Genomic DNA, 24,555 nt, shown 5'->3' on the forward strand with positions numbered 1-24,555 from the left:
AGCCTGTGCCCTGCTCAGGTCACAGGTGCCCTTGGAATCAGCCTGGGCAGGTCTTTTTCTGCTGGCCTGTGGGATTGCACATTTAGACAGAAGTGGCCTTGTGTGCTTTTTAAATAATATGTAAAGACTACTGCTGTGAACTTAAAGAGAAAGAGGAGGAAGAGAAGAGCAAGACAGAATGGAGGGCCAAAGACGAAGTCAGTACAAGGCTCATTTCCTTTCCCTAAGCAAGGGTTTGCTCACCGGCCACCTTCATGCCCCAAATCCCACCGTTCTTTGTTATACCCGGACTGTAACACGTGAATGTGACACGTGGCCCCTACCCTAGACCAGAGGTCAGCAAACATTTTCTCTAAAGGGCCAGAAACGACATATTTGAGGCTCTGCAGGCCACACATTCGTGGTCACAACGACTCGATTCTGCTATTTTGACCTGAAAAGAGCCACGGACCACACATAAATGGATGGGCACGGCCGTCTCCCAATAAAACTTTATTAACAAAAACAGGTGCTGGCTGGATTTGGTCTGCCGGCCATACTTTGCTGATCGCTGCACTAAATTGTTCCAGAAAAGCGGATTCTTCGCAATCTCCTTCTTTTATGCGGCCTTTCTCAGTAGCGTGCAGTGCAGTCCTTCGACCTTCAGACTCAGCAAGTTCTAAAGTTAGCCGTACTTTGAGCCCTGGGTGCCCAGTCTCCTCCCTGAGAACGGAAGAGAAGCCACCACAGGAGGACACAGCTAGCAGTCTGCACTGTGTTCCTCTCATCTCAGAGAGAGGGTCAAATCAGTGCCCACGCACAAAAAAGATAATCTGAGGCTCAGGAAGATGCAGTTAAAAAAGAAAAAAAAAAAAAAAGAGGAAACGAGAAAGAAAGTGAAATGACATCCCACAGACCGGAAAGGGTATTTGCAATTTCAAAAATAAAATATGGTTTTAGGTTGATGAGGCATTGACGGGCATAAAATACTCCCGTGGCTTCCTAGCACAATTAAATTAGCATGTTCCTGCCATCCCTGTGAGCGGTTAGGGTAGAACCTTGTTAATTCTATCAGTGTGAGTCTGATACAGTTCATGCCTGTCTGGTTACATCTCTCCTTACAGCTTTCTTCCTTCTCCCCATTGACCTGGTTCCCCGAGATTCGCGTTCTTCATGTCTGGGGGACGGTGTTGGTTCTGTTTCACACTCTTTTGTAGCAATTCTGGCTTTGTCTCCTCCCGCTTGCTTGCTTTCTCTCTCTGCTCCTGACACACACACACAGCCCACAGATCCCCTAATGCTTAGCTTTTCTACCTGTTCTCTTCACTGTCTCCGCCCTGCAGGTGTTAGCTGTTTTCTTCCTTTGACAGGGTGATTTTACCTAATTTTTTAATGTTCTCAAAATGCATTAGTGGACCCCTGGGTGGTTCAGTCAGTTAAGCGTCTGACTCTTGGTTGCGGCTCAGGTCATGATCTCGTGGTTTGTGAGTTCGAGCCCCACACTGGGCTCCACGCTGTTAGGGTGGAGCCTGCTTGGGACTCTGTCTCTCTCTCTCTGCCCCTCCCCTTTCATCCTTTCATCCTACAAAACCGAAGCTTCGTACCCAGTAAACCCATTAAAATCGCAACCTCCATTCTGCTTTCCGGCTCCAAGAGTTGGACTACTACTCGGCTCCTCATATAAGTGGCATCCTCTAATATTTGACTTTTTGAGACTGGCTTCTTTCATTTAGCACCATGTCCTCAAGGTTAGTCACTTTGTACCATCTGTCGGAATTCCCTGCCTTTCTAAGGTTGAATAATATCCCATTGTATGTACGTATGGCATGTGTTCACCCATTCATCCATCCACGGACACTTGGGTGGATTCCACCTTTGGCTATTGTGAATAACGCTGCTGTCAACATGGATGTACAAATACCTCTTTGTGTCCCTGCTTTCAATTCTTTTGTGTATATGCCCAGAATTGCTGGATCATATGGTAACTCTATTTTTTAATTTTCTGAGGAACCACCATATTGATTTCCATCTTACATTCCCATCAACAGCACACAAGGGCTCCAGCACATCCTCGCTAACGCTTGTTAGTTTCTGGGTTTTGTTTTGTTCTACTTATTTATTCATTTTTTTTTTATAGTAGCCATCCTAACAGTCATGAAGTGGTACCTTGTTATGATCCAGTTCCTATTTTAAAAGAGTTACTGGGGTGCCCGGGTGGCTCAGTCGGTTGAGTGTCCAACTTTGGCTCGGGTCATGATTACACAGTTCGTGAGTTTGAACCCACGTTGGGCTCTGTGCTGACAGCTCAGAGACTGGAGCCCGCTTTGGATTCTGTGTCTCCCTCTCTCTCTCCCCCTCCCCTGCTCACGATGTCTCTCTCTCTCTCTTAAAAATAAACATTAAAAAATTTTAAAGAATAATACATAAAAGAGTTACTTTACATTTATGGCAAAACTAGCCACCACGATTTCCATTAGCAAAGGAACTTCTCCACCAAGTGCTGCCCTAACAGTACTGGGTGGTTCGTGTCATGAAATCAAAGGATTAGATGTCCCAAGACTGAGAGAATCCGTAGACTCTGCCAGAAGCTGAGCATCTATTACTGCCTTTGCGGAGGGCCGCAGGGCAGTGAGGAGTCTGCCCTGGGCTTAATCTTAGCCGTGCCTGATCATCACTGTTGACCTCACTCGTTCATAAGCTATCTTCCAACATCCCACTCTGTTACCACTACTCCTGTCCTTCTAGATTATTCTTTTATTCCTCTGAACCGGCAAAGGTGTTACCGTGCCTATAAAGCGTCTCCCTTGGCCTACTCTGGTCATTGGGCTATGTCTCCGCTCACAGACAGTGCCATGCCTTCTTCCTCCCCTTCTGCCCTTTCAGGCATTTTCCCCCACCCCTACCCCATGGAAAGAGACCTTAGCAAGGCCTCCAGGGGACCTCCATGTCACCAAAGCCAGTGGTCAGATGTATTAGCCGCAGTCCGTCACACCCTCCTTCTGAAGCACATCTTCACTTAGATTTTCTGGCATCCCTCGCTTTCTTCCCTCCTTCCACTTTGTGCTTGCTGCCTCCCCATTTTTTGGCACACCAAATACTTTGGAGTCCTCTCTGGCTTCTTTCTTTCTCTCCTGCTCCACATCCAACTTACCAGAAAAATCTTGGGGCTCCTCCTCTGAAGTATATCTTCGATCTGATCTCTGTCGCCTCGTCTTCCGCCTCAGCCCGGCCGAAACCACTGTCATTTCTCATCTGGAGACTGCAGGCGACCTACCAACAGGCTTCCCTGCCCTGTACTGCAGGCCCCATGATTTGTCTAGAGCCCAAGTCTAGTCAGGCCACCGTCTGCTTCAAATCCTCCACTGAATTCCTGTCTCGTTCTGTATCCATTAGAAATTCCCACCTGGCTCATCAGACCTACGTGAAGTGCCCACACAACCAGCCGCACTCCCCACAGAACCTCCTTTTGCTCCAACAGCACAGACAACTTGGAGCTTGTAGAAAACTCCAAGCGCACTCCCACCTCTGGGCTCTGGGTTCTTTGCACTTGCTGTTCTTTCTGCGGGACGCTGTCCCCTGATATCCATGAGACTTCCTCCCTGCCTCCTTTGGGTCTTTGATCTAATGGCGCTTTATCAGATGCTTCTTCCCTGACCACTCTTTATTTGATAGCCCTCCCTGCCCCATCACTTTTGTTCCTTCTGCCTTATCATCTTCTTCAATTAAGAAATGATTTTGTGGGGGCGCCTGGGTGGCTCAGTCGGTTAAGCGTCCAACTTTGGCTCAGGTCATGATCTCACGTTCGTGGGTTCCAGCCCCACATTGGGCTCTGTGCTGACAGCTCAGAGCCTGGAGCCTGCTTCAGATTCTGTGTGTGTGTGTGTCTCTCTCTCTGCCCTCCCCTGCTCACTCTCTCTGTCTCTCAAAAAAAAATGAATAAACATTAAAAAAAATTTTTTTTAAATAGAAATCATTTTGTGAATCTATATGGAGAGGGAGAATAAGTTGTTGACCAAATCAACAGAAGAGAGAAGAGGCCAGAAGCATATACACTAAGTGTTGAGAGTGGTTAGCACTCAGAGGTAGAATGCTGGGTGGTGGTTATTGTCCTTATGCCTCACTGTTTTGTCCAAGTTTCCTGTAACAAATACTTATTACTTTTTGATCATTAATGCTAATTTTAAAATTCCAGTTTATTGGGAGGGACGCTTGGGTGGCTCAGTCGGTTGAGTGTCTGACTCTTAGTTTCGCTCTGGTCCTGATCTCACAGTTCTTGAGTTGGAGCCCCACGGGATCTGCACTGTCAACGCAGAGCCTGCTTGGGATTCTCTCTCTCCCTCTCTCTCTCTCTGCCCCTCCTGCACTCGTGCACTCTCTCTTTCTTTCAAAATAAATAGGGGTTCCTGGGTGGCTCAGTCGGTTGGGCGTCCGACTTCAGCTCAGGTCACGATCTCACAGTCCGTGAGTTCGAGCCCCGCGTCGGGCTCTGTGCTGACGGCTCGGAGCCTGGAGCCCGCTTCCGATTCTGTGTCTCCCCCCTCTCTGCTCCTCCCCTGCTCACGCTTTGTCTCTGTCTGAAAAAGAAATAAAAACATTAAAAAAATTTTTTAATAAATAAATAAATAAATAAATAAACTTAAAAAAGAACTCCAGGTTATTGGGGGAGAGAATCTGATTGGCCGGTCCCTGGCCTGAGCACTTGTGGAGGGGAAGTGTGGCCCCACGGTACACAGGGTGACCCCACTAAGTTCTGTACAAGCGGATGTGGTCCAGGAAGGAGTGGCGGGGTTCACACCAACCTCAACCATGACGTCATGGTGGGGAAGGAGAGGAAAGGCCAGATATGCACTTTCTAAGGTTTAAATCTGGCAAATACTAGAATTGTCATTTCCAGCGAAACCTGTCATTTGCTTTGGTTGGAGACTGTGAGAGGCCTCCAGCATCGGAACGAAAGGGCCCTTTGAGGTCATTCAGACCAACTCCTTCACGTACAGCTGAAGAAACCCGGGCAAAAATCGAGTGCCCTGCCCCTGGTCACAGCTGGGGCTCGCACCAAGGTCTCTGCTCCGTGTCCGGTGTTCTGCACACCTTCCTACCTCTCCCCCTGGTGCCACGTGGACCTCAGCTTGGAGAGCCCATCCTGGCCCCAGGCTGCCAGTTAGTTGTGCTTCTCCTAGGAGTCCACCCTTGTGCTAACCCACCCCCCTCAGCATGCTGAGTCGCTGCAAGGCTGGCCGGAGTTCTGGAAGGCTCTCAGAGAGACCCAGCTTGAACGGCCAGCCCCGTCTGTAAATCCTCCCTGGCCCTTCTCCAGGTCTTGCAGAGTCCAGCCTCCCGTTGGCTACAGAATGACTTTTTTCCCCCCTCTGGCGTGAAAGTATTTCTGTGCCGAAGGCATCCTTCCTGAAAAATGTGACTTTCCTGGGCCTCCCGAGCTATACTGGCATAAATACAGCTCCGGGAGCCCGCTCTCGAAAGGAGAATGTGATGGATTGAATTGTATTTTGTGAAATAATAGAAAATGTATATTTCACCTGTGCCCTCAGTTTCCGGCACAAAGCTCCTAGAACCCTTGTCATTTCCTAAGGGATAAGAGTACTACCAGCACCTTTTGTTCAAATATTTGGTCTTTGACCCCGGTTCCTGACACAGAGCTTCTGAATCCCTTGGAATATCCTGGGTGATAGGAACATGTTTTGTTCTAATGAGGCAATGCCTGGTGGGATCCTGGGTGGGGGTGGGTCGTCAGAAAGATGAAGCCATCATTAGAAGCTTGGAACTTTGAGCCCCAACCCCCTTCTTCCTGGAAGGGGAGAGGGACTGGAGGTTGTGTTAATGAACGATCACGTCTACCTACAAGGTGAAGCCAGCAATAAAAATCCCAAACGTAGGGGGTTCGGAGAGCCTCTAGGTTGGTGAACACATCCGTGTGTTTGGAAAATGGTGCATCCATGGTGCACCCAACTCCATGAAGACAGAAACTCTTGCTCCCTGGGCCCTTCCTGACCTCATCCTATATACATACCTCTTCATTTCACTGTTCATCTTTATCCTTTAGTATACAATAAACCAGGAACCACCATCCCCCCCCAAAAAAAGACAAAGAAAGTATCTCTATGCCTGCAAAAAGGCACAGGCTGGCTTGGTTTATGAAATAAACAACGCTTTGTCAGTAACTTGGGGGCCATCTCTTTGCTAGGAGGCCTCAGCAGTGGTCACTCAGGCTGCTCTCGGGCCCTAGACGCATGGGATCGGGGAGGGATATAAACTAGTTCTTTTTTTTTTTTTTAATTTTTTAAAAAATCTTTTTAATGTTTGTTTATTTTTGAGACAGACAGAGCATGAGCAGGGGTGGGGCAGAGAGAGAGGGAGAGAGAACCCCAAGCAGGCCCTGTACTGTCAGCACAGGAGCCCGACGTGGGGCTCAAACTTACGAACCGTTGAGATCATGACCTGAGCCGAAACCAAGAGTTGGACACTTAACCGACTGAACCACCCAGGCGCCCCCCAAAAAACCTGTATCTTAACAGATTCTTAAAATGACTTACATGTTCATTGTAGAAAACTTTAAAGTATTTTCAAGAGATTCAAACAAAATAGTACATCCAGGAAGAATCAATATATTATTTCCATTTTTAAAATAGTTCCGGTCATCCTATTTAAACAATTTCTAGCCTGCTTTTTTTCTCCTAAGTTTCAAACATCACCCCAAATTACTTGGGCCTTTGTAAACATTCAAATGGCTACTTCATACCCTGTCCGAAATTGTGAACCCTGGATTTCCTAAATAGTTTCGTTGAACACAGGGTGTTATCAGTATTTCACTACCATAAATGATCTGTGATGAGTAGTTCTGCTTTTCAGTTGCTTTGTAAGTAGCACAGCAGCCTGGATTGTTTGTAGGGACAATGCCTGTTTAATTCGGAGTCTGTGACAGAGGCAGGACAGAAAAGCCTCGTACTTCATGCAGCAAAGAGGCATCAGGGACACCATTTGGAACACGTGACTCACAGGAAAAGTCCCGGAAGGCCTGGGAATGTGGATTTAAAACCAACCCATATGTATGCACATACACACATATATGTAAGTCAATGCCAAAAAAAAATCTAGCGGGATAAACACCAAGCGTTAAATTGTGGTGACTTCAGGATAGAAAATGGGATGAGAAGGAGGGCAGGCAAAGACGCACTTGAGGTTGTTTTGCATTTTTATTTCCTATTTCCCTATATTCTTTGAACCTTTAATGAGAATATATTTATGTGTAACTCGTGTAATATTTAAACAAAGTGTATTTTAGAGAACGAGTTGGATCCTTACGGAATGGAGCCTGATTTATTCATTTATTTTTTTTTTAACCAACCCCAGCACGGTGCTTGGCACATTTGGGCTACCGGACAAATGAGCGAGTCTGGAGGGGGTGGCTCGTTTGGAGCTAAGAAGCGCTCACGTGCATTTAGACGACAGGCCTTAATAACCGCTTCTCCTTCCAGCAGACTGGTCGAGATGCCTGGGCATCCGGTCTGTGACATGGAAGCAGTGGGTGGAAACGCAGTCTAGGGCCAGGAGCCCGAAGGTTTCAGGTTGACGGGCTCATGTTACCCTTGATTCCTTTGCTGTTGCTCTAAGCGCCCGTGTAGTCTGCGTTTCCTCCGTGTAGCGCATGGCGGTCCCCGGGCCAAGAGACGGTGAGATCGTTCTTCTTTCAGGCCGGACACCTGGTCCCTGGCTCCATGCCGAGGCGGCAGGGCAGAGCTCGGATGACATCAAAGGCAGAAATTCTCAGGTAACGCGTCCCTCGGGTCTCTGAATGTAAAAACCGGGAGCCCCCAGAAATGCTGAGCGTGTGCTTTCTCCTTGAAACTTGACATCTTTGCACAGACTCTTTTTTCCTCGGGGAAGACCATTTGATGCACCTTTGCAGCTAGAATGAAACGCTTACAGTTTCAAGCTCTGAAGAGCGAAAGGGGGAATCCCCATCACATCCAGAAGCAAGGTTGACAACCCAGAACCCCCTGCGAGTCATTCTGCAACAGTGCCCCCATTCACCACCCCCCCCCCCCCCCAGTTCATTCTTCCCTGGTTCCAATGGCTTGAGAAGCCTGGAGACAAAACCCTGTGACATGTATCCAATTGAATTCAGATTCTGTATTGTCCACAGAACGCAGGGTATCTTAGCGCACCCATCGGGGTTTTTCTCCCATTGACAAAATAGCTTCTTTTGGCCAAATTTAGTCACAGTTCAAGTCCTGGTGGCTAGAGGAAAGCTGGGAAGAGAACCAGACAGGTTCTTGTGGGATAAGAGTCTTTGACAAAATGCCCTCCTTCTCACGCAAGGCAGCTTAGACAGACTATCTCCTGCCCCTGGGCGGAAGTGACATCTCGCACTGCCCACAACAGGGTCTCATCATTAAAGGCCCTTTATCACTTTGCAAACAAGCATTTAGTCCTGCCTTGGCCTCCTCCTGTTTCACAGTTCTGTGTGGCAAAGAGGGTGGCCTCCTGTTAAACTGGCCCCTTCTGCAGCCACATGGGACAGCATGGCAAGGGACGTGAGAAGGGGAACAAGGTCCTGGATGCCAGGATGATTTCCTTGCAGGAGGACGAACACCCCCTTTTCTAACCAACCACGGCTCGTCTAAGAATTGTGATAACCACTCAAATGATCACAGGCTCAAAACTGGGTGTATGGTTGCAGTTAAGGGAGAAGCATATATGCAAAGACAAAAGACAAAAGACAGAGGGAATAGACACAGAATTAACAGGCAGGCCACTCTGGGAGATGAGAGTTGATTTTTTACTTTCTTCCTAGCGCATTTCTGGAATTTCTGAAGTTTCTGCAGAGAATACATTACTCTTGTGGTCAGAAAAAATATAGTAATAATCAAAATAAAAGCCCCCACATTATACAGTTCTTTACATTTTTTCAGATCACTTGCATATGTGATCTCCTTTGATCCTTTTAGGTACCTTCTGATGTAAGCTGGAGAGATGCCTTTAATGACATTTTTTTTTCAGGCAAGGAAACTGAGCCCCAAGGGGCTAAGGAACTTTCCCGAGGTCACATGCCCAGACTTCTGACTCCTTGTGCGGTGCTCCTCCCACAATACCTCTCTGCTTTTCCTGGTGTGTTCAAATCACCAGGATAGGAGTTATCCTCACCCTCAGGCACAGCCAGAATGATTAACCATGGTGCAGCGTCCCGTCTCTGGCCTCATGGCAGGCACACACTTAACTCACCAGAGCCCATGAAAGTCTAGTCCAGGATGGATTGTGAAGTCTCTCTTGGGCATCCCGTAGTCAAGATGATCTTCTTTTACGTCTAGCTGGACACCGTGTGAATTCCTTTTCACTTCAGTGAGACAAAAAGCTATCACCCGGAGGGATCACAGGGTTGGAGACAAAGCAAACTGTCCCAGGGGGCACTCTTCTTTTCCGGCTAGGAGGCCTGAGTGATCCATGCAAGGGTGGGAGACCTGGGCTGGAAACCTGAAGGCCTGGGGCCCTCTCTCTTTCCCATTGCCTTGTGTTGGGATCTCCCAGAAGTTCTTTGCTTTTCTTGAGTTTCTGCCAGGTACTGGTGTTTGGTCCCATAAATGTAAGATGGCATTAAGCCTTCATTTGCCATCAATTACATGTCCCATTTCATCCCGCATCCACCCACAACCCCCTTGGTAAAAATCAGCCCCTTGCATATGACACATCAGGCCCTGGCAGCCTTACGTGGATGCAGAAAGGCTTTGGTGCCCAGTCCCAGGGTGGGTTGTTTGTGTGTGAGGCGTCTTTTCGGTCCACCTGGTAATGTTCTTGTCTTTCCGCAGTTATCTCTAAAGACCCTCCGGTGAGAAGGCAGATGAAGCCCATGTCCTGTGAGCCACCTGGGGTTCCATACTGCCAGATGGGCATCCCCAGGAGAACGTGTCTGTCCTCACCACACTCGAGTTGTAATTCAGTTGACACACAAGCTCAGAGTGGAGCATTTATTTATTGTAAATACGTAGTTTGCACAGGCTTTAAGTCAGTATGGTAGTCGACTTTTGAGTAATTTAAACACACACACACATTATGTTTCTCCAGTCTTTTTAAGACGCATCTTGTCCTCCATCTGTCGGTACAGACAGAGCCCTGTCCCCACCCCGTGGTGTCCATTCCATGACTGTACATATGCGTGCAGGCTGGCCCTTCCTAGATTCTGAACCGTTTCTAGAAGATTCCTTAGTTTGCAAGTAGTCCCAAAGTCGCAGTATCCATGACAGCTTCTTATTGGCATGATTCTTTATTCTCATCGTACAAACCGCAAAATCAAACCAAATAATGCCTTATAAATGATGCAGCTCAGAGAGAGTAGTGTATCCCCACACCCAGACAATGCCACACAGCCTCCAGTGAACGAGATGCCATGTCTCGCTTCGTTTTGCAGTACAGGGATTTTTTTTTTTTTCTGCCTAATGTAAATAAAACGCAAAATTAAGGCAAGAGTGGGCGTGGCCCCTCCAATGCCAACCACAGGGCCCTTTTGTAACTGAATGACCCTACAAGTAGCCAGTGCTCTTTACCGTTTACAGTGCCCCTCCCCACCCACGTTCCCATTCCCCCTGTCCCACGAAGCCCCTAGCCCCAGTCCTGGCAGCCAGGGTAAGGCGAGATTTATGAGATTTTGGTATTTTTTTCTGCAAGTTGGAAACATACGTGACTCCTTATTATAGTCAGTTACAAAGTCTATCTCAGAGATGTTTTTGTTTTTTTATCTTTCGCCCCGGGAGCAGGATTTCCACGGAAAATATGACACGAGAAAGTACAGACCGAAGCATATTAGCAAATATCTGCCTCACATACCTGGTGCCTCACCCCCACCCTTAGGGACCCTGGAAGCACCCGCCAGGCTTCCCTTCCCTTCTTCAGCTCCCTTCTGAGCTCAAGAGGACCTGACTGGTCTGAGAGCAAATCCCCCCTTCCCTGCCGCAGGCACTTCTCTGTGGGGGAGAAGGGTGGAAGTACAGCGGCCCCCGAATATGGAACTGGTCTGGACGGGCTCTGACTGCTGTTCTCGCACCCTTTTTCTTGAGCTGGGAAGAGAACAGAAGTGTATTTTTGCTTGCACCTGACCCCCAAATGCCCCCTGTCCTTGGAGGGGAAGCTATACCAGAAGAAGGACAGAACATAGAAGGAAACAGACTGACCCCAGGGTCCGTGCTCAAAACAGGTGGAGATGAAAGGAAATCGAGAGGGAGAGGCGGGCAGAGCAGTGGAAAAATTAATGTCCTTTAGAACAACCCTCTCAGGTGCTCACACCTGAAGGACAGCGTGCCCAGACCAAGCCATCCAAAAGAGGTTTCCGGTGAGGAAGGTTTTGGCAGACGTGAGTGCATACGCTCAGCTGTTGTCCAGAGTAAAGAGTAAGATGGCGTCCTACAAGTGAGCAAGGTCAAGTGCCCTTCTCTGGGGAATCAATCATGCCAAACTGTAACTGCTAAATCAATGGAAAAGCAGCTTTTGCAGGTCATTGGCTCTGGGCATAGCCGATTTGTTTTACTGGCTCCGGAAGCTTTCCAAAAGGTCAGAATTTCTTTATTATAACGGCATCCCCTCCGTCTCCCTCCCGGTTGCGTAAAATAATTACAAGGGTTTTAATGATCACGATTAAGAAGGCCAAAGACAAAGACAATTCCACCTTCAGAGTAGACTGACTGCCCTGATGAGGTGTTTATACACTCATGTTCCACGCCACTGGGACAGAAATGAAAAATAAAGCCATCAAGGACAGAGGGAAGGGATGAGCAGAAACCAAAAATTGCAATTAGGGAGAAATCTCAGGAATCTGGCATCACACCTCTCCTCAAGACCTATCACTGAATTTCACACCCTTCGAACTCATGTGGTGCCTGCCTCTGGCAGGACAGGTTAAGCCCCTTGACCGTAAACTTTTGCAGAGGCGACGACGAATCACAGCACCCTCACTGCTCTCAAGCGTCTTGCTAACACTGTCGCCTGTGCCCCACCCCCACCCCGTGTTTCATATGTATTTTGTATTTATTGATGTGCCCTCCGCAGACTCCTTTCTTTGTACCTAATAAACTTTAATAAGTGGAAATGCTTCTGCTCGTGTCCTTGTTAAAACCCGTTGAGGGACACCAGTACCAATCTAGGCCAACCATTTTTAAGGGTTAGAAGGGCTTCTATTCTAAGAATGGCAGGGAACGGGAGATACTCACACGGGAACCAACACCTGCTGCAACATGTTGTATCCGAAATGGGGCGTTTCTGTTCTGAGCTGACGCTTTTCACTAACCTACGACATGGTGTTTTCCTAGCTTTTGTGGCTCAATGGAACGGATGGGTATTTGGGAAAAGCAACCAAGGGAAAATCTTTCTCAAATGTATTTTCCCTTTTTAAAAAAAAAAAAAACAAAACACTGCTTATTTATTTTGAAGTGGAGAGAGCAAGCATGAGCAGGGGAGCGGCAGAGAGAGAGAGAGAGAGAGAGAGAGAGAGAGAATAACAAGCAGGCTCTGAGCTGACAGCACAGAGCCCAACGCAGGGCTCGATCGATCTCACGAACCGTGAGATGGTGACCTGAGCCGAAATCAAGAGTCGGACGCTTAATTGACTGAGCCACGAGGTGCCCTTCAAATACATTGCCCTAAAAAATCGGTAACGCTGTATTGTTTTATTAATGTAAAATGGGCAGAGACCGTTGCTTATGGAATTCCTCTGATTCGTGTCAAAACGAAACCACTTTTGCTCTTAAGTGCACTTCGTGCCTGCCCCCAACTTCACAAACCCCTCGCAGAATCTTTACGAGGCAGTGTCACCTTGATGTGCCCTGTGGTGTTTTCAGGGGGCCTGTGGCACAGAGGAGATGCGGTTCACCTGCTAGGTAAGCTGGCCTGGGGCCAAACAGAGATCTGAGTCTCTATTTTGCCTGTTACGAGTTGGAGAATGTAAGTTATGTGACCCGTCTGCCCCTTAGTTTCCTCACCTGTAAAATGGGGGCACAAATAGGTACCTAAGCATACAGTGGTGAAGTGAAGTTAGACCTAGACAAGCCCTTAACCCCTGGGTCCCAAGAGACCCAGGTACCGGCACAGCCCAGCTCTAGGGTAGCAGTGGGCTCGTTACATGCCGAGTCACAAACAGAGCCGTCACTGGCTACCCACACCCCAGCCCTTCGGCTTAGATGGTAGCAAAGAAGCTCAAAGACCACGCTCCACTGGCTCTGCCGTTGGATAACAAGGAGAGCGCAGTCGTTAGAATTCATAGACGTTCCCGGAATAAATCTCATCTGGAAGCGAATTTCAAAGCTAGCGGCTACACACACTTTGCATCCGAATTAGTAAAGGACCCGACTTGTTTTATCTGCCCTCTTATTAGCAGAGGTAGAGATAAGCCCTTTAATGACCCAAAGGGCCAGGGTGAGTAGAGAAGGAAAGCAGTGGCCGAAGAGACTTGACAAAGGGGATGATGAACTTCAAAGCCATGGGCTGCAGAGGTGAAGAAGCTGTCGTTTTAGGCACCTCTGATAGACTTAAGGGTGGGAAAGGTGGTACCTAGAAGGGTGAGGGAAGCAGCTTCATAGGAAGGGCTGTGGACTCCAGAAGCAAGATCTGAATTCTTAACACCGCGTCCCAGAGTTTTGGGCGTCCTTCATCAACCTGTTCTGTTATAGGTTGAATGATGTCTTCCAGAAATCCATATGGAGGAGTCCTCGCTCCCTCATCTCTGGTATTGATGGGGGAATCAGGTAGCAGATGTAGCTACTGAAGATAAGGGGGTACCGAAGCAGGGCGGGTCCTAATCCAGTATGACCGGTGTCCCTGTAATAACAGCAACGTGGACACAGACACATACACTGGGAGAACGCTGTGTGAAGACGAAGACGGAGACTGGGGCGATGCTGCAGGCCAAGAAATGCCAAATGACCCCCAGCAAACCCCCAGAAGCCAGGGCGGAGGCACAGGACAGATTCCCCCTCACAGCCCTCCGAGGGAACCCCACCCTCACCGACACCCGGGTTTTGGGTCTCTCACCTCCAGAACTGTGGGACAATAAACTTCCGTTGTTTAAGCGACCCGGTTCGTGGTGGCTTTGTTACAGCAGCCGTAGCAAACTAATACGTGCTCTGTCACCTTGGAGCTTCGCAGGACAATGTCGCGTTTGTGGGGAAGACGAGAGTTGGAGATACAGGTTAAAGAGCCAGCAGTCCCTTGTATCAACGAGGCAGTCATCTGCTCTGACCTTGACACAGGTCACCTTGTGACCGTGACTAAGTCCTATTTTCACAAACAAGACACTCACTTGCTTTTTGCCTGTCACGGCGGAGACCAAATCATGGAAGCAACCTGGCATTTCTAGGTCGCAAGAGTGGAGAGAGCTGGCCTTCCTCTTACATGGCATCGTTTCCTCTTTCGGGGCTGCTCTGGCTTTAGCCTTGAAGATGCTCGGCACAGAAGGCGGCAGCCGTTCTAACGAGCTCGACTTCCGTTTCTAGTGTGGTTTTGTTGAATTGTGGTAAAATATGCGTCAGGGAAACTTACCGCCATAACCACGTTTAAGTGCACAGCTCAGGGACGCCCTGGGGGGGGCTCAGTCGGTTAAGCGTCCAGCTTTTGATCTCAGCTCAGGTCATGCTCTCACGGTTCGTGAGACCGTGCCCTGCAGCGGGCTCGGCACTGAGAGAGCTTGGGATTCTCTCTCTCCCTCTCTCTCTGCCCCTCCCCTGTTCATATTGTCTCTCAAAATAAATAAATAACCTTAAAAAAAAAAACTAAACTAAATTACACTAAAACACTCTACCTCTCAGACAACAATCCTCATTCCCCAGCCCCCCCAGCCCCTGGCAGCCGCCATTCTACTTCCTGGCTCTGTGAGTTAACTGCTCTTGGGACCTCACGTAAGTGGAATCATACGATATTTGCCTTCTTTTTTTTTTTTTTTTTAACGTTTATTTATTTTTGAGACAGAGAGAGACAGAGCATGAACGGGGGAGGGGCAGAGAGAGGGAGACACAGAATCTGAAACAGGCTCCAGGCTCTGAGCTGTCAGCACAGAGCCCGACGCAGGGCTCGAACTCACGGACCGCGAGATCACGACCTGAGCCGAAGTCAGCCGCTCAACCGACTGAGCCACCCAGGCGCCCCAATGTTTGCCTTTTTGACACTGGCTTGTTTTACTCAGAATAATCTCAGTGGATACTCGCATTGCTTCCACACCGTGGCTACTGGGCGTAATGTTGCTGCTGTGAACACGGGAGTAAGAGTACCTCAGACCCGGATTTCAGTTCTTTGGGGCCTATGCCCAGAAGCAGAATTGCTTGGTTATATGCTAATCCCATTTTTCCGATTCTTTGAGGAACTGCCATACTGCTTTCCACAGCGGTTGCACCATTTTTTACGGCCACCAGTACCATACAGGGTTCCGATGTCTGAGCATCCTCACTGACACTTATTTTCTGCTTTTTGATGGTAGCCAACCCGATGGGTTGTGCTTTTGTGTTTATTTGCAAAGAGTGAAGTTACTCACCAAACGGTATACCATGTTGGAAACACTGAGCTGACTGGGTTTGATGACAAGTCCGGTCAGAAAAACACATCCCCCTTCATACATTTTTCTCTTTTGTGACCGATGCCCACATTTATTCATGAAACACAAGGACATTAATTTCAGTATTTTTTTTTTTATTGTATGCTTGATGTATTTAGAGACAATTCCAAGGGCAAGCACTGGATAGGGAAGTTATCTGGTTTGTTGATATTTGTACAAAAGGCTGTTAAGACTACACGGTCGGTTCCCACTGCAGGAAACAGAAAGATTTTCTTTGTTAGTATTCCCTGCCAATAGCATTTTCCAGCTCACACGTGGAACTTCTCACAGCACGATTGCAAACACATACGTAATGCATTCCCATGAGAAATCTGCAGGTGACATCTCGGAATGTTGGGAGTCGGTCAGATACGGCACGTTTGGCACAAACCGCAGGAGGAGAGCTGGGGCTTGGGACCGTGCAGAATGAAACGCCACAGCCACAGGGAGGCACAGGGTGGTCCTGGGACAGCAGATGCATGTGACCTGCCACCCCACCCCCTCCGTACGGGAACGGCCAGCCAGGGGGGCTCCCTCCCTCCCTCCTTCCTCCGTGTGCTTCCTTCCTAAACCTGCGAGCTCAGCTGAAGACCTCCCCGACAAATGACTTGACTGTTCTTTAGTCAAGGATGCAGTGAGTGGTTTCATTGCAAACACATTGGTCCCACCCGGCTTCCCTGCTGGGGCCGGCCAGAGCTGTGTGACACCTGTACCAGTGCGGGATGACATAAGTTAGGGAGCAAAGTAGTTTGCCTGGTTGGCAATTTTTTTTTTTATACCTAGCAATTCACCCAATAGTGAAGGAACTTCACTGCTAGTATCTACTAGGCACACACCTGCTCTGTTAGCTTGTAAGGAAGACCGTCTAATAAGAACACTGTGTCTTATGTTATTGGGCACTAAAGAATCACCAGAATTTCAAGTATATGCTTATTCTACTGAAAGTTCCAAACCACCTCCAAGAAGGAAGAGTACTACCTCTGCTTTGCTAATTTACTTTTACTGGAGCCTCTGCTCCCTTAGAGGATGAGGGCTGTCTTCATCTACGGCAATGCCATCTACTAGACAAGACTAAGCGGCTTATGGTTGGTTACGGGGCATGGGATTGGGGGAGAAATTCCATCCTTTACAGCCATGTCTTCTTGCTGCACAAAGCACGCACACCTCCCCTGTCCAAGTCTTAAGGGACACACAAATGGTTCTTTCAGGAAGCTATTTACACACTGACCTTTAACCATTGTTTTCTTAGTTCCTCTTGAATATTCATTTTCTCCATATTGCCTTTAGAAAAGCAATCCCTGGTCAAGAATTCATCCATGTAATGATAAGCATTTTTCAAAAGCGGGGTCTGTTTGGAGAATTTAAAAAGACACATACCTTCCCCCAACAGCCTGTTCAAAATCCAAGAACGAATTTCAAGCAGTGGACGTAAGTAGAAAGAAGTCACTAGAAGGGGGTCCAGCCACATCAACAGATTCTCTACTCTCTTCTCGTCTTTCTCCACACCGCCCAAATGCGCAAAGAATTCACCCATGCTATTATTGGGGGTTTGACTGTACATAGACCCCCTCTGTGCCTGACAGAAGTGTCCCAGCCTCCGTTGAACTTCTTGCCCGGCCTAGCCATGGAGGGCTGCCATGGCCCATGGTGGCCCAAGACTGGGGCACCACAATTGTGATGCACACCATTAGCCCAGACAATTCTCATTTAGGGTTGGCCCTTCTTTGAGACGCTGGACAAAGGTCAGTGTCCCCTAAGAGAAGTAGCCATTGTATTTCCCACTTCATGGTGGTTAGGAAATCACATAGACTGGCTGGCCCACAATAATGTTTGGCCCATAATAATGAAAGCAGACCCCCGTGTAATTTATTCTCACCAGACTTCTTTTGGTAAACCCCAAATCACCTTGGGTATCTCAGGCACGTCAGGTCCGATGAGATGTTTCTATAATAGGTAGAGGTGAAACCACCTGGTGAAATCTTGGGGTGGCTTAACACATCCCCTTGTTTTAAATAACCACCTAGCAGGTGGACTTGGGCGGGGTGAGGCACCGAAAACGTCACCTCCAAACCTCCCCCTCCCCCAACTTAGCACCTGTAGACAGATGCTCTGAGAATGGCTGCTCCATCTACCAGAAGACCCTGAGTTCGTCACCCGTGAAAGCCCTGATTGGGTCACGGCAGCTACGAGCCGCCACGAATGGCCGTGTTGACCCTGTCAGCTCTCAAACGTCCCTCCCATCTCCCACCGCTTGTCGTCTGTGATTTTACGTACAGAACTCACAAAACTGCCGGACCAAAAGCTCGTGGTGCCTTTATACCTACACCCTTGGAGGGGAGCTGGTAGAGAAACCAGCTGTGTCCCGATAAAACCCGTGACCCTCCGTGTCCGCATCTGTGTGTGAGACCCACGTCCCCTCCGGCCCTTATTGCCTGTCGTGCACTGCTGTCGGTGCAGAGTCCCGAACCCAAGGTCACTTCGAAGATTACTGACACTCCCAGTATTTCCACTTGCAAATTCCTACCAGTGACGGAGCACGACGGGGCCCCAGCGGCGGGGGTGAGGCTGGAATAGTGGGGCTGCCCTTCTTCCAGGAGCTGCTGACCCGCATATACGTCCCTTCGTCATCTCTGCCCCCTGTCCATCTCCGGAGTGGGTGAGAGTTTCGCTAGCTGGAGGGGAGCCCCCCTACCCTTGCCCCCGCGGCTGCCTTCGCCGTGAGGGCAGCTACCAGGTCACGGGGCACGAGGAACAAAGAAAGGGAGGGCCAGGGAGAGCCAGGTGCATCGTACACAGCCTTGTGGGATATAACAAGCCGGGCAGGAAGGCTGGGGGTTGGATCGCTACCCTGCGGCGACCTGCTTCTGCCTCCATCTGCCACCTCCTTGCCCTCTGTCTCCCCGATGCCCGGCCCATCTGGTCTTCCTCACATGCTCTTCTGTGCTCTGGTGGTAAGTCAAATACTTCGTGTGAACGCGACACTGGAAACAAATCAGTTTAATTAAAGTCTCCGCTGAGATAATGTAGTCGCTGCTCGGATTCCAGCTACTTTAGCTAGCATCTGAACAGCCAACGGTCTCTCCTTTTCTCTCCCTCATTAGCTGGAGAGATACGCAGCTTTGTTGGGGAGGGGGGGGGGGAGAACCATGCCACAGGGCCATTTAATTAATCCCGGAGTAGATGGCCATAACCAGGCCCGAAATCGTTTCTAGGCAAGGCCAAGGGGTGGGCGTGCTGCTGTGCAGCGAGAGCCTCGGGCCTTTGGGGAGAGCCACGTGGGGATGTGGGGAGGCCACGCGCATGGCTGCCTCGGAATCTCCAACACGGGCAGTTCTAGCTAACTCCGCTAACCAGCTCTCCCGTGCTCAGGAGCCGTCTGTGGGTCCACTGCGCACAAGCGCAGCAGACAGAGGACAGGCCCCTTAGAACCACGAGAATCAGGATGAGCTGCGACTAGAGAGGAGCCCCCTTTGTTCCTTCCCATTGGTTGTGTCCTTCAGCAGACACATCTGCAGACGTTCTGCACGACGGGCTTGCACTCGTGTGAAGGGGAGGCCGGGAAGCTTCCCCCTCAAGTTCACACACAAAAGCCCCGGGCCTTTTGGTAACCTGAAAGGAACCATTACTGAAAGAAAGACTAAGACTTCAATAGATTTTGCTTTTCTTGCACACCCAGCACTGTGGAGCCCCCGTGAAGGCCTGACAAACGCTCGTCCTCCGTGAGAAGGCTAGTGTGTCCACGGTCACTGAAATACAACGATAGCAGCTGAACATCCACAAGTAGTCACACAATCGAAAGACAGGCAAATGGATACACGTTACACTGCAAAGGGGGAGCTACGTTGTAGAAGAAGGGGACGTTGCTGGGATTGAGGGCAGAACACAAGAGTGTGACTTTCACACGTCTGAACTTTCTCGTTTTACTCAAACAGGAGAGTGGTTTGTTTTGCTGGTAATTTAGTAAGGTGGGAACGTTTAAATAAGAAGGGGAGAGGGAATGCTTACTTCACTTAAAGAACTTAATCTCAGTGTCAACACAGTCATAGAAAAGATCCCCCACTTCAGTGGGGTCCAGAGGGTCAGAGCTGGTCAGAATTTCTTCCATGGCTTCCAGGCCTTGCTTCTCTAGTTCCAGCATGGTCTTCCTCAGCTTGCGACCTTGCTCCTGAGGAAGGGTGGGAACAGCGAGAGTCACTACGATGGACAAGAAAGCCTCTCAGGGGCCTACCCACCCCATTCGATCTGTTTCCCCAGGGCTGCCGCAGGGATCATTCTAGAATGCCAGTGCGGTTATGGTACTGCTCTGCTTGGCATACCTACCTCCTCACTGCCTTTAGGATAAAATCCAGACTCTTGAGTGATATTCAGGAAAGGCCTTTTGTAACCTGAGTACGAGGCTCTTGCTTGCCTCACCTCCCGCCAGGCCCCCCAGAGTCTCCCTTTCTCTTTAGCCAAACTGAATTAATTGCATTCTTCCAACCCATGATACTCCACCTTGCCCTTCCTCGGCACTTGGTCAACAGGCACCCATCTCCGGGCCTCTTTGAACCTTTCCTCTGGGTTCCCTGTCCGTGCCTTTACTTCTGCTGTGGTTGTTCTCTTCCTGTCCTGTAAGGGTCTGTCTATTTGCCCGTGTCCCCCATTAGACCATGATCTCCCGGGAGTGAGAACTGGGCTCATCACCAGGCTTCAACGCCTGGGACACAAGAGGCACCCCCAGTAAATGTTTGCTGAATGGACAAACGATCAGTGAATAAACATGTGCCGTGTCCGTCGCCCGACGTACTTTCTTCTGAGCTGCTGAGATTGCTTCTTCCACTCGCTTAGAGTGTGTGACAGTGAAAAGCTTCCATTTGCCCAGTTAGTCCCAGAATGGAGAAGCCGCCGTCAGCAGCCGTCCCCCACTTCCTAACACGGCCTTGACTCAAAGCAACGATCATGTCTCAATGTCAGAGCCCACCCACCCTCGTCCGTCTCATGTCCGTGGCATTTTGTGCAGAAGGGCTCAAACACACGCCCCTCTCTCCCTCCGCCTTCTAGTTGCCAGAGAGCCCCAAAACGATGCACCGAGTGGCATTTTCACTCCGGGCTTACTGTCATCCACCTGGAAGACAGGCACTGCTGGGAACCGCAATAGACAGCCCCGGACAAAAGTCAGTGTGGTGGAGCGGAAGCACTCACGGTTCCACGGAAACATCCGGCAGGGAAGACGGAGGTGAAAACACCAGGTGACTCTGACATGTCAAAATGGACATTTCTGTGGCACGGAAGTGCAAAGCCTATGGATGGTGAGACTGCCCTTCTCTGAGATGCTTTCTGAAATCCCTTGGGTTTACTGCTGATGGCACCCTTCTTTCTATGCTTTTTATATAGTCCACCATGCCAAGCACAAGAAAAAAAGCTCACCCGGTCCACGCAAATGCAAACGCCAATTTCCCTACAAGGTGTCCCTTTCTTCAGGACAAACTAGACTCGTTGCAAGTTGGCAAATACATGCTTGGGAAGCAGATGGGCGTCTAACTGCCACGTTCCTTCCCCTTCCCTTCAGCAAAACAGAGTCTTGGATTTTATACGCAACCCATCACTAGTGGCTGCTGTGGGCATATACTGGGTGTAGATCTCGTTTGAATTGATGTCTTGTAACTTTATTTGCCAAAGCTTTGCGGGGAGGGGCGGGTGAGCTGCACCTTGGAGAATAACTTTTTTTAAAAGCTAGGAATCTGGGGCATCTGGGTGGCTCAGTCGGTTGAGCATCCGACTCTTGATTTTGGCTCATGATCCCAGGGTCGTGGGATCAAGTCCTGTGGAGGGCTCCAAGCTGAGTGTGGAGCCTGCTTGAGGTTCTCTCTCTCTTTCTCCCTCTCCCCTGCTCGTGTACACACTCTCTCAGATAAAAATTGAATTCAATTTAAAAAACTAGGACTTTGAGAATCTTTTTTGAAAAACTCTTTTAAAATTATAGTAACATACGCATAACACAACGTTTGCCATTGCAGCCATTTTTAGGTGTACAAGGTCAGTGGCATAAGGACATTTGCACTACTGTGCACGCCCCTCCCCCCCCCCCGTCTGTCTACAGAACTTTTTTGAAGGATTACTTTTTTTTTTAAACAACACATGATTGCGTCTTTAAGGTATTGCCATCTCATACCAACGTTTTACCCCCAAAAGTACACAAAGAATTTTAGACAGCAGGAAAGCAGTTACCCCCACCAGAACTGCACACATCTATTATTCCCAGGGAACATCCCCAGGGAAACAGTAAATGAAAGAGGGATATTCCCAGCCCACTGAGTGCTAGGACAACATTAGACGTGGAGGCTTCATTTCGTTAGGTTTCAGGGGACTGGCCAGAAAAGTGAACAGCAGCCTTCTAGGAAGGCCTCAGGTCCCCGGGTTTCTGGAAGGAGGCGTACAGGCGAGGAGGGAAACGATGTGCGGGATTAACGCCTGCCTGCCTCCTCGAGCGCAGACCGCACCCCCCTCCGCCAGCCCACCCCTAGGCTCACCTGGTCACTTTCGATGACAGCGCGTGCCCACTGGTGGGCCTTGTAGAGCTCGTGCCGGCGATCTGGCTTCTCCTGGAACCGAGGCTCCTTTTTGGCAGGGTCTTCGTCCCCAAAACAGGGAGATTGTGCTTTGGGGACAAGTTTCACATCATCCACAAAGATGAAGGGCTTGAATATGGACCTGGAGGGAAAGGAGAGGTGCTTCAGCCCAATTGAACTTGAGGCGTGAGGACATCAGAGGCTGTCCTTTCATTAGGCCATCGCTTCCTGAGCCAGCTCCTGGCGGCTGGCGGGTGGGGGCCGAGACAGACACAACTGCATATTTTAGTAAATATTTTAGTAAAGCTGTCATTTGCCAGCTGCAAGTTCTTCTATGAGCAGCAAGGAGACATCAAAACAGACTTGCTTTGTTCCTGGAAGAACGTTTGGGAGGCCCCTTTCGGCTGTACAAAGTAAGGCGAACGGACGCGTGGCGTTTGGAGAAAAGGGTGCAACGGGCCATCCATCTAGGCTGAAAGGCGTCTGCCTTTCTCTACCCTGGGGCAGCACCTGCAATAACAATAGGAGAGAGAGGGCTACAAACACGCCCCCAGGTGTACGGGTCGGATCCGGGTTATTTTCTCTCCTCTACAATGGTGCCCTGGCCACCATGCTTCGAGTGGGTTAGCAGTGAGCTGGGATATTGACTCCTTCAGCCCTGAGGTGGCGGGGCTCGAGGCGGCCCGGGAAGCCCTGCCAGTGTGCCACACAAACACGTTCAGGTGTGCCACAGTCTGAAAAGAACTGGGAACCGGGGACCCTGGCTCCCCGAATTGTGTCCTTGGACCCGGGGCTTCGGCATCACCCTCAGGCCCCGCCCCCATCCTGCTGAATCAGGATGTGCGTGTCAACAAGGTCCCCAGGGGATTGGCGATAGACCAAGTCTGAGGAGCAGGGCTACAGGGACAACAGGACGGGCTCTTCCCCCATCTGAAGCGCCCCCCCCTCCAACCGCCCCACGCCCGCTATCTGGAGGTAGAATGTTCTGTGAAACTTCTCGTAAGCCAAAATGGTACAGAGCAAAGAAGCAGTTACCATTTCATAAGAGCGAGAAGCCTCTTGGGATTTCTTTCGGTTAGTGAAAACAGGTACTGTACTAATGCACGTCTTTCGTAAAAGGGACGTGGCAGAAAAAGAACTTGCGGATAGCGGGGGAGATCTGTCATGAGAAGTAACCTCTTAGGTTAGTTCCCTGAGGAGGTCACGGGAAAGAGGGCTCAAGAGAGTCAAGACACAGAACTCACTCTGCAAGACCGGGCTCAGGCTAAGTTGATTTGATTATTACAAGCAGCGAGACCTTCATACTCCAAGCTGGGGAAGTGGGGTGGGCCTGGTTAAGGATGGGCACCAGGTACCCTGTTCATGGACCCTCCCTCCCCAGGACATGGGGGGGCTGCCTTTCATAGAGGGACCACGAAGTGCCACCTCCTACAGCCTCTTGAACATCCACGGGTCGTTGGCCCTTCTACTGAATGCTCAATACAATGCTGCATTATCCAATTAGTCATTCAGTTGATTCTGCAAAAGGGCTGCAGGGTGAGGGGTCCCAAGAAAAGGGTAACAGACGGGGAAGGGTGGGGAAGCGGGAGGAAAACGGGGGGGAGCAAAGAGTCCGGCACAGACATGGCTTCTGGGGCCTTCTGGTCTCTTACAACACAGCGGCCTCACAGGAGGCAAGCATCCCATCCTTCAGGACCCGATAGCACAAGGGGTTCCTGAAAAGTCGGCGCCCATCGTGCCGCCTGCCAGCAGACGTTAATCTGCAGCCTCCTGGCCCGGCGCAGAGACCCTTCTGTGGGACCCTGGCTCTGAGGCTCCTGCTGTGCAGCCCCAAGCCCACACAGTTCACGTCTTCTGGGCCGCAGGGTCTGTGCCGTGGCCAGAAAGGGTCAGAGTCGTGACCTCCACAGGCTTACGCTGGGCAATGAGGTGGCCAGGCTCAGTCACTGGGAGGGCGTTACTTTACATCTCAGGACCATTCTGACACGGTGGCCCTGTGGGCGAGAGCCACGGTTCTGGGGGGCCAGGAGGGGCACAGTCTGGTATCACTCGTCGGGCTGAGCACGGATCCCAGATCTGCCTGACTCATGACAGCAGCGGCGGGGCACTGGGCTGGGCCTCAGAATGAGGGTACGCGACTCCTCTCTACTCTGACCAGCTGTGGGGGCACTCGTGCTCCCTGTCTCTGATTGGGACTAAAATGATCTCGAAGTTCCCTTCCAGCTTCCAAACCTATAAATTTCTATTTGTATGTCATGCAGTTCATGAACTTGTGACTCTGACTTCAAGACGTTCATGCTGGGGCGCTTGGGTGGCTCAGTCGGTTGAGCATCTGACTTTGGCTCAGGTCACGATCTTACGGTTCGTGAGTTCGAGCCCCGCATTGGGCTCGTTGCTGTCAACACAGAGCCTGCTTCAGATCCCTTGTCCACTTCTCTCTCTCTCTCTGCC

At 49.8% G+C, this 24,555-nt stretch overlaps 2 protein-coding genes across 3 annotated transcripts in view; one reads left to right on the top strand and one right to left on the bottom strand.

The window, feature by feature from the left end:
- Positions 1-12,067, top strand: part of WIPF3 (WAS/WASL interacting protein family member 3) — a 78,339-nt gene extending 66,272 nt beyond the window's left edge. The window contains exons 8-9 of the mRNA XM_060632808.3: positions 7,686-7,762; positions 9,798-12,067. Coding sequence (XP_060488791.2) covers positions 7,686-7,762; positions 9,798-9,821 — 101 coding nt within the window. The 3' untranslated portion in view covers positions 9,822-12,067. The remainder of the gene's footprint in view (positions 1-7,685; positions 7,763-9,797) is intronic.
- Positions 12,068-16,670: 4,603 nt separating this feature from the next.
- Positions 16,671-24,555, bottom strand: part of SCRN1 (secernin 1) — a 62,268-nt gene continuing 54,383 nt past the window's right edge. For both annotated transcript variants that reach the window (XM_060632814.3, XM_078440992.2), the window contains exons 7-8: positions 22,066-22,246; positions 16,671-19,721 (exon numbers count right to left, since the gene is read on the bottom strand). In XM_060632814.3, coding sequence (XP_060488797.1) covers positions 19,563-19,721; positions 22,066-22,246 — 340 coding nt within the window. In that variant the 3' untranslated portion in view covers positions 16,671-19,562. The remainder of the gene's footprint in view (positions 19,722-22,065; positions 22,247-24,555) is intronic.

The sequence above is a fragment of the Panthera onca genome, chromosome A2 (assembly GCF_046562875.1).
Source record: "Panthera onca isolate mPanOnc1 chromosome A2, mPanOnc1 haplotype 2, whole genome shotgun sequence".
In the NCBI taxonomy this organism is placed as follows: Eukaryota; Metazoa; Chordata; class Mammalia; order Carnivora; family Felidae; genus Panthera; species Panthera onca.